General features: G+C 36.3%; 1 protein-coding gene across 2 annotated transcripts; it reads right to left on the reverse strand.

The window, feature by feature from the left end:
- Nucleotides 1-373: 373 nt before the first annotated feature.
- Nucleotides 374-9374, reverse strand: LOC126715364 (uncharacterized). 2 transcript variants are annotated; one of them, XM_050415939.1, is made up of 8 exons: nt 9215-9374; nt 8128-8240; nt 5841-5912; nt 5593-5628; nt 2320-2365; nt 1906-1993; nt 884-941; nt 374-655 (listed from the first exon to the last, which is right to left on the reverse strand). In XM_050415939.1, exons 1-8 carry the CDS (start codon nt 9291-9293, stop codon nt 605-607), a joined length of 543 nt encoding a protein of 180 aa, XP_050271896.1. In that variant the 5' UTR covers nt 9294-9374; the 3' UTR covers nt 374-604. The 2 variants fall into 2 exon arrangements, with proteins under 2 accessions (XP_050271896.1, XP_050271897.1); XM_050415940.1 differs by lacking the exon at nt 884-941.

Consider the following 9374-nt stretch of genomic DNA (forward strand, 5'->3'; position numbering starts at 1 on the left):
TAGCACAAATAAGGGAAATTATCGTTGGAAATTATAAGATGAAATAAAGTCATACTTCAAAATTTCTCATCCAAGCACTTCATATAATGGTGGAACAGAGGCTAGTATAATGACTGATACTAATTCTGAATAATCTTGAATTTAACCTTTCAGAGCATAGAGTTGTAATTTGAATGAAGAAAAACTAGAATGCATTATTGAAAGGAAAATTACATTTCACAAGCATGCAGAGGATGATATTCTTATGATGCAATAACAGCCATGGCAAATGTTTTATTCATCCACAATATGCAGTTAGTCAAGGCCTTAAGCAATGATCCATGGAAGAAAATTTGTAGAAGCAAGATCATGTTATCTAATGCACTGAAAAGAGTGACAAAAGCAACACCTCGTCCAATTGATATTAACCTTAACAAGTATTTGATCCAATTGGCAGTGTTTTGACTGTCAGTCTACAGAACAGGAAAGGTAATCAGATCTATAAAATTTATGTGGTGTATGACCATGCCTAATTGCCTACTCATTCTCCTATCTTCTTGGTCTCTGTCTAGAAAGAAAATTCTGTATGGTGAGAACCTTGTATTGAAACTGGAAATATACATCTCTAATCCTTTGAGGTAATGACCAGCAATCCCAATGCGCCAATAATTATATACTGCAAGAAGACATGGCAATTTAGTTCCTACTTATAAAAACAAACAATTTAATTTCACTACAAGTGCCAAGCCCATGGAAGGTTACATAATTTAAACTGCATGAACTGTTTTTGTCGTAAGAAAGGGTAACTGCATGATTTGCAGCAGTTTTCAGAACTGTCTCCTTTCTATCTATGGAAATGAAGGATTTGCATGTCAAAAGCTTTGAAATTTCAACACAGGCAAACCTTGATTATGGGTTTTTCAGTCATGATAATTGTCATCCAACCAACATAAGGCAAAAACCTGCATGGAAAAGGAATATAGTTGATCATGCAGATGAAAGAAAATCATTCATTAGTTTTTTTTTTTTTTTTTTGGGATACAATAAATTGACAAGTTTTGACCATATTTGGATCCTTGTGGTAGAATGGCAAAACCTTTGGTTTCATGGATAATTGAGAATGTACAGGCTATGCACAGATAATCTAATGGACAAGATTAGCCAAGGCAAGTCCCCAAGCATGAGACGTGACCCCCACAAAGCCAACCAAATAGATCTCTCATTGATATGCCCATGCCAGGAAGAGGTCAGGAAAGCAAGCACTGAGGAACAGAGGTTCATTTCCGCATGGGAGACCTGCAAGTCCAGTGGCCATCGGCAGCTAGCTCTCGTGTAGTATTGGGTGAAATGAATACCATCTGCCTTGCAAGAGTGTGCCACCTAGTCAACTCCCATGCATGAGGCCCAATCCCATGAAGCCAACCAAATGAATGTCTTTGGCACGGCCATGCCAAGGCACATGCAGCACCTCAGTAAATATTTTATCACACTCACTCGTTTAGTCTCATTATGCTTGATGTGTACACCGTGGAGAGATGAATGATTTTACTTTTGAAGATGTGGAAGCCTAAGTGGTTCAAATGATTGTCCTTTCTCTTGTAGATTTTATTGAATCTTCTTATTATTTTTTATTTTTTTTTGGTATTTAATTCCCATTCTTTTGTAGTTCTTCATACTGTTTTGTGCATATCATGTGTACATGAGGTAGTTCCTATTTTCCAATAAAAATTATGACTATAAAAAAAAGTGACATAAACTGAAATTCATAAGATCAACTTATGGTATCTCTAATATAAGTTGATCTGTGATGCCCATTTAAAAACTTTTCACTGCATAACTAAAATCTATGTAACACTCTGAAAATGCTTTGATCTGTTGAAAAGTTGGTGGTAAAAAAAAAGGTATTATTCCACGTGTGAACTTTACCCGACAGCTCTCCCCATGACATGGTGTCGTTGCACCCAACGTTGGCCCTGAGCATACAATACCCTGTCATCTTTAGGATTATTGTCTCCTGATGAGCAAAGGGAAATTAGTGTCACCAAACGTGTGGAACTTGCTAAAAAAATATCATATGATTAAAATCACACATACAAATACTGTCAAGCTAGATTTCAATTTGAAAGAATATGAATTTCATGGCAATCTTAGGTTTACGTCCTATGCAATCCCATAATACAGTGTGGGGTTTTTCCCTTTCTTTGCTTTCATTCTTTATTAAAAAAATAAATAAATAAATAAATGATTGTCAAGAAGAATTTCAATGTTGAGCATTGACAAGAATTTAAAAAAAAAAAAAAAAGACTTCATTCAACCTTTTAGAGATAAATAATATAGTACCTTTTGTGAGGATATAAACTTCTCCAGTATCTTGCCGCTCATGAACCTGACACAGAATAAAAGATGCATTTATAGCACTGATATGTTGTTAAAAACAACAATGAATAGCTAGAAAAGGTGCTAGATAAGGTGGTGTTTGAACCCCATAATGCTTTTGTCAAAGAGGGACAGATCCTGGACTCAGAGTTGATAGCCAATGAATGCTAGGATAGTCAACCCAGATCAGGCAAACCACGGATGTTGTGCAAGTCAGATTTGGAGAAAGCATACGATCATGTGCATTGGAAATTTTTGTTATATATGCTTCGTAGGTGCAGATTTGGTCCTAGATGGAGACATTGGATATTTTGTGTATTTCCACAATTCGATTTTCGTGTATTCCATAGTTTACAGGGGTTGACAGGTTGAGAAAGGGAAATCCTTTATCCCCTCCTTTGTTCATTATTGTTATGGAAGCCCTTAGTATGATGTTGGAGAGAGCTAGGAGAGGCAATTATATTTCAGGGTTCTCAGTGAGTGGACATTCTGGTGGTTAATTAGAGATCTCACATCTCCTCTTTGTGGATGATATGCTGATTTTTTGTGGAGTGGATCCAGAGCAAATATGGCATTTGAAAACAGTGTTTGTTTGGTTTTAGATCATATCTTGTTCTAAGATAAAATTTGGGAAAACCTGAGCTGGCTCCAGTTGGAGATGTTCCTTCCGTTAATGTTTTGGCTGGTATTTTAAGATGCAAGGTTAAGTTATCCATGACTTATTTAGGTCTCCCCCTAGGAGCTACTTTCAAGGCGAAAGCCATATGGAATGGTGTCCTAGCGAGAATGGAGCAGCAGTTGGCTAGGTGGAAAAAATTTTATCTTTCCAGGGGGGTCAAATTATGTTGCTAAAGAGCACCTTATCCAGTCTGCCTACCTTCTACTTACCTTTGTTTCATATCCCAATGAGCGTCTCTAGGCATATAGAAAAATTAAAGAGGGGCTTCTGTAGGGAGGGATAGGAGATGAGTTTTAAGTTTCACTTGGTTAATCAGACGACTATTTCTGCACCAGTTCAACATGGGGGGCTGTTTACTCATGACTTGGTTCTTTTTAACAAGGCTTTGTTGGGAAAATGGTTGTGGAGATATGCTATGGAGAGGAATGATTTTTGGAGAAAGGTAGTAGACAAGAAAGGGTGGGATGCTTTCCATTGTTTTGTTAAGGTGGGAGATGGCTCTCATATTAAATTTTGGTGTGATCCTTGGTGCTAGGGACTTCCTTTGAAAAATAACTTCCTAGAATTATAAAGTATTGCTCGTAATAAAAATGCTTCAGTGGCTGAGCTGTTATCTTTTTCAGAGGATAGTTACATTTGAAAAATCAGTTTCATTTGACCAGTTCAAGATTAGGAGTTAGAGTTGGATTTCTCCTTTACGGATCTGATATATTTTTTCATTGAGACCGAATGGGGTGGATGAATGAAGTTGGAAACTCTCTTTTCCGGGGGGTTTCAAAGTTCTCAAAGTTCGATCTTATTATAGGGCATTCACTAATCCGCCATCTTTTCCATGGAAGCCATTGTGGAAACCAAAAGTTCCCACAAAGGTTAGTTTCTTCCCTTGGATAGCAGTGTTGGGAAAAATTTTGATTGTTGACAATTTGCGGAGGTGGCAAGTGGTTGTGGTGCAATGGTTTTGTATGTGTAAGAGAAATGGGGAGACTAACGATCACTTACTTCTACACTGGGGTAGCTCGAGGGTTGTGGAATATGGTGTGTTCATTATTTGAGGTTCATTGGGTCATGTTGTCATGCCACATGGTGTTGTGGAGCTTCTCGCTAGTTGGATAGGCAAGTTCAACAAACTCAGATCTTATGGTGATCTGGAGTATGATCCTTCTCTACCTCATGTGGGGTATTTGGAGGGAAAGAAATGCACCCACTTTTGAAGGGAATGAAAGATCAATTCATGATTTGAAGTTTCCTTCTTTCAGACTGTTTGAGTGGCCAAATGCATCGAGTTTTTTTACCTTCAGTTCTTTGCCTGATTTTCTTGATTTTTGTACTTTCATTTCTATTAAGATTAGATATTCTGCTAGTATCATAGCACACTGCCTGTGTGCTTTGGTTCATTTTATTTTCTCATCTTATTTCCATGAAGTTTTTACTTATCTATCTATCTGTCTGTCTATATATATATATATATATATATGAATATGACTTGGTGGAGCAGAAGTAGTAAATTATTTACTTCATTGATCACAGCAAAAGTTATTGATGTTGAGATTTTAATATAGGATCGACTGAATATAAAAGAAACCCAAAAAGCATTAACCAACTGATTTACTGAGGTAAGACAAAACCAAAAGGATGCAAAAATAATATTGAAGAATAGTAAGACTAAGGATAAATAACCTAAGAGCCAATATCTAGACTTGCTTGGAATTAGCATTAAACAAGAGAACAAACCTAGGAGTCAACAAGGTTGACTAGAGTTAGCACCATACCATTCCAAGACAACTTTTATTAATCAATAAAAGTGTCTTCATTGGAATACAGTACTGTTTTATATAGACTACTAGGACTAAACCCTAATTCTAATTATAATTGACTTCGGAAATCCCAATTATTGAATTAGAAATTTACTCTTGGCTCTAAGAAATTAATAAAAAACTAACAACCTAACCAACTGAAGGTCGGGCCTTAGTGCGATGGCAAGTGCCTTCCAAAAAAATTTAGGAGAAAAGCTACCTACCAATCTCCTCTCCCAAACCCTACAAAAGTGGAAGCTTGTGCATTGGGTACGACCTTTTCCTAATAACCTAATTAACTACTTAGACCTTTTACTAATATATATGATTGTGCATGTAACTAAATCTTCAATTCCCAGTGGTTTTTCATCATTAATTTGGGGATGTCAGTTGATAATTCAATACAAATCACAACTGCCCGCTGCAGATGGAAAAATTGCAAAGGTAGGTAATATGATGGGCTTGCTCCTTCCTTCTTCTCGGTTGGTTACCTTGCTTGATGTCTTGTGAATGAAGTTATATACTTCAACTTATGTTAAAATGGATTGGGTTTTTGGCCTTGGATGCAAGTATGTTTCCAAGTGTTTGCATTGCCTAGGCTTCCAAAGATTCTCAACTATTTTGGAGTGCTCAGCAAACAGCTACACCGTACTGATATTTTATCATGTTGATATGGTAATAGCAAGGACAAGTGAAGGCTGGGTGACATTGAATAGAAGCAACATAGAAATGGAAGACAACAAAGCTGTCAATTGAAAATCTTACCTTAATTACTCGGTGGACAATCGGAATATCATGTCCCTGAACAATGTGCAAAAGTTACTGTTAGAGCATCCAATCTAGAAGCTTAAAATTTTAAGTGGAGATGCACAATCAGCACATAAACCCACATCAAATACAACACCTTGTGGGGCTTGTATTAATACCCCCTCGAACAAAGTAGAGAAAAACAAGCCTAGCAAGTGGAGTTAAAGAACAATGTATGGATAGCAGGGAGGAGGGGAGGAACATACATCTACATTAAAGACGACGATTTCTCCTGCACGAAGAGGGTCCTTGCTCATATGCAAGAACAAAATGTCACCCTGCAAGAGAATCAGATAGTTATGCCAAATAATAGAAGCATTTAACAGTTAAGCACTTCACTACATCTACATAAGAAGTGTCATACAATATCTATATGAAAGATTCCTATTAATTCGGTTTTATAGTTAGACCCCTCAGTGATTAACAATGTGGAATTAAATTAAATAAACTTGTAATTAGACAATAATAATAAATATATAATCTAGCAGTATATATATTCACAATAATATGCCCAGCAGATTATATATTTAGGCCACAGATATAATACCACAGCAGTAAAAATATTGGTGACACAGAGAATGGTCACAAAGTAGAAAACAAAGGTTAATATTTCCAATAGAAAAACCACTACAGGGGGAGAAAATCAGTTTCGTCGAAAATCACTAAAGAGAAAGAGTTACATTGATAATGATTCACAAAACCTTTATAGCCTAGACCTATGCAACCTCTGTAAGCGCCCTACTTTCCTTCCTACTGCAGCACTCCCAGAAACTCTGGAATTGTTTTTTAGTGATCTCCTTTGAACGAGAACCTCTGGCTTTCCAAGAACCTCTTGAATATTTTCTCAGTGAACCCTACTAGACTTGGACTTAGTGGTTTCAATCTCACTTTGCTCACAATGGGATTGAAATTACATGTGTGTACGTAAAAAAAAATTTATGATCTTGGCTTAATCAATGGAATGTAAAAGAATACTCAATATCAAGAACAAAAACAAACTGAGGGAGAGAAAGATTTTCTTTTTTGGCTCTCAAAACTCTAACACTCACAGCTGCAAAACAATGACAGGATCTTAAGATTTTCTTTTCTTTTCTCTCTCCTGGTGCTCTCAAAAATGTCAGCACCACCCAGCCTAAACAGAAAGCTCTGCTTCTATATTTTTTCTACACAGTCAGCCTTACAGAAATGAAAGCACAGCCCTTCCTTTTGTTCCACTGCCCACACGTGCTATGTGTAAAGACCCTCAGCCCCTTGTCTTTTGATTTTGTGTCAGCCTACTGCACTCGACAACCCCACTGCATGCATTTAATGTAGCTTTCATCCAGTCACTTAGGCATGCTTAAAACAGAAGGCTTCCAGCAGCTTCCTTTAAAAGCTTCATGGAATTCAAAAACTTAAGAGCTTGCTTGAGTAAGTTTTTATTGGCTCAAGCAAGAGGACCTCTTTTGCTTGAGCAATCAAAAACAGGGAAGAGGCCAAATCTCTGTCTGATGGAATTCCTATTCATGCTACAGTGATTACTTGAGCAAGATTCTGCATATTGGAATATTTTGATGCAGCGACTGTAATTGGATTTTTGGATAAAAAATTTTCACCCTCATCTCATTATACTGTCATGGATATTAGCCAACTTAAATCCTAGCACTATATACATCAAAGATGGATCATATAAAAGTGAAAACTGATACAAGCAGCCATTAAGAATCAAGCAACATGTATATAAGTAGTGCTTAGAATCTCCACTTTCACATGAATGTAGGTATTCACTGCTTCATTGTCATAAAATAGAATCTCTCATACAGCTTTTTCAGCAAATAGTCAAATAAAGTATTTTATAAAAAACCCAAGATCCTGTGTTGTTACTGGTACAACTACCAATTTATGGCCATCATCTGCCTTCTTCCAGCAACTGCTATCATAATTTCATAAACCCCAGTAATCTTGCATAGATTTTTTTTTTTTGCCAAGAGCCTTGTAGCTCGATTGGCACCTCATAGTGTTTCTAACAAAGACATCCAGGTGCAAATCCCTCCACCCCCAACTATAGAATTAAAAAGATAGTATTAACAGTCAAAAACAGATTTTTCTTTTCCCCTGATTCGTAAATTATAGGCGCACCCAACCCATGACCTCACCCGCCACCTAGGACTTATAAGGACTGGAGGCGCCAGTTGAATTAGAGCTCATTGGCATATAATTAACAGTAAATATAAGTTTTTTCACTATTTTAATCCAACTGATGAGATTCCTCACATGCTTGATTGACACAGTACAACCATTCTAGACAATTTGATCATTTACAATGGAGAAAACTGAAGCAAACACCATGATTATGATAGCAAGAAAACATCATTATTAAAAATGAACTGCATTAGATGCACAACTTGTAAATGCAGCTGCATTGGACCAAAATAGATGTCTCAAGATACATCAAGCACTTTGGTACAATAAAATTAAAGGAAAAAAAAAGTTATATTCTACTAAAAGACTTACTCTTTGGAAGCCGGGTTCCATGCTTTCAGAGAGCACAACTACAACAGGTGATTCACTACCAGTTATACATATTAGTCCTTTCCATATAATGAGAGCTGATGTAAGTATTAAGCCTGAAAGAGATCACCAAAAAAAAAAATTTAAAAAAAAGGCCACCATTAGAACATCAAGTAGTAAACAGAAAATCACATCCCCCCCCCCCCCACTTTTGTTGTTACGTAATAGTGGCGGATTGAACCCCGTTCCTGGTACAAGACCACACTAGGGGCACGTTTTGTATATTGTAATGGTGAATTAGGAATTTGAATCATTATTACAATGCATACATGCACTCCCATGGATTTTGAATCCATGACCTCACTCACCCTCCACCTTGCACTAAATGTGATGCCTATGCAAGTATTTCATCATTATGTCTGTGCAAGCATTTCATTGCACTGCGTGCATGTTTGGCACGGCTTTTGCCTTTTGTTTCTAAGCCATGTACGGCTTTTTAAAACCTTGATTCCTCTTACTTTTTTTTTTTTCACTTTTTTTCAAAATACAATATATTTTAGCACAAAAAGTTTTCAGCAAAAAACTAAAATAAGTTATTTCCAACCAAACAAACAGTACGGCTTTTTAAAACCTTGATTTCTTTTACTTTTTTTTCGCTTTTTTTCAAAATACAAGTATATTTTAGCGCAAAAAGTTTTCAGCAAAAAACTAAAATAAGTTTTTCCCAACCAAACAAACAGTACATTATAAATTTATAATAGAAGGGCTGAAATGCATCAAATAGCACAATAATATGACACACTCTTACAGCTTGCTTCAAAGCCCACATAATGCTCTTTCTTCTGCTACATAACACTATAACTTTTAAACTCCCCACCCCACCCAAAAAAAAAAAAAAAGTCAAAATTATTGGATTGTAAAGCTCCTTTACAAGATTTCAATGAATATAGTATCAAAAATAAACCTATAACAAAGTCACAAGAACATGTAATCAAACTCATTTGAGGGTTGAAATATAAGAAGCAGCTTTAGTGAGAACATGTAATGTAGAGAGTAATTAATAGTAAAAATAATGTGGGATAGTACGGACCAAGATTGACAGCCTGAGAGAGAGTTTGTCTGAGTTGAATGGATTTGATAGAGTCCACGCCCTCTCTGATCCATTCCATTTTCTTTTTTTTCTTTGCTTCTTCTGATGGATGTGTATGTAAAAATATATGAAATATGAAAATTATAAGGACGCACGCTAA

The sequence above is a fragment of the Quercus robur genome, chromosome 2, assembly GCF_932294415.1.
Source record: "Quercus robur chromosome 2, dhQueRobu3.1, whole genome shotgun sequence".
NCBI classification, from domain to species: domain Eukaryota; kingdom Viridiplantae; phylum Streptophyta; class Magnoliopsida; order Fagales; family Fagaceae; genus Quercus; species Quercus robur.

Excerpts from the sequence above, each read along its gene's own strand:
- LOC126715364 (XM_050415939.1), bottom strand. The coding sequence starts at position 9,293 with ATGGAATGGATCAGAGAGGGCGTGGACTCTATCAAATCCATTCAACTC. Across the intron at positions 5,913-8,127 it reads TGGAACCCGGCTTCCAAAGA|GGTGACATTTTGTTCTTGCA; the intron begins GTAAGTCTTTTA and ends ATTCTCTTGCAG. Across the intron at positions 656-883 it reads CTGAAAAACCCATAATCAAG|TATATAATTATTGGCGCATT; the intron begins GTTTGCCTGTGT and ends GTCTTCTTGCAG.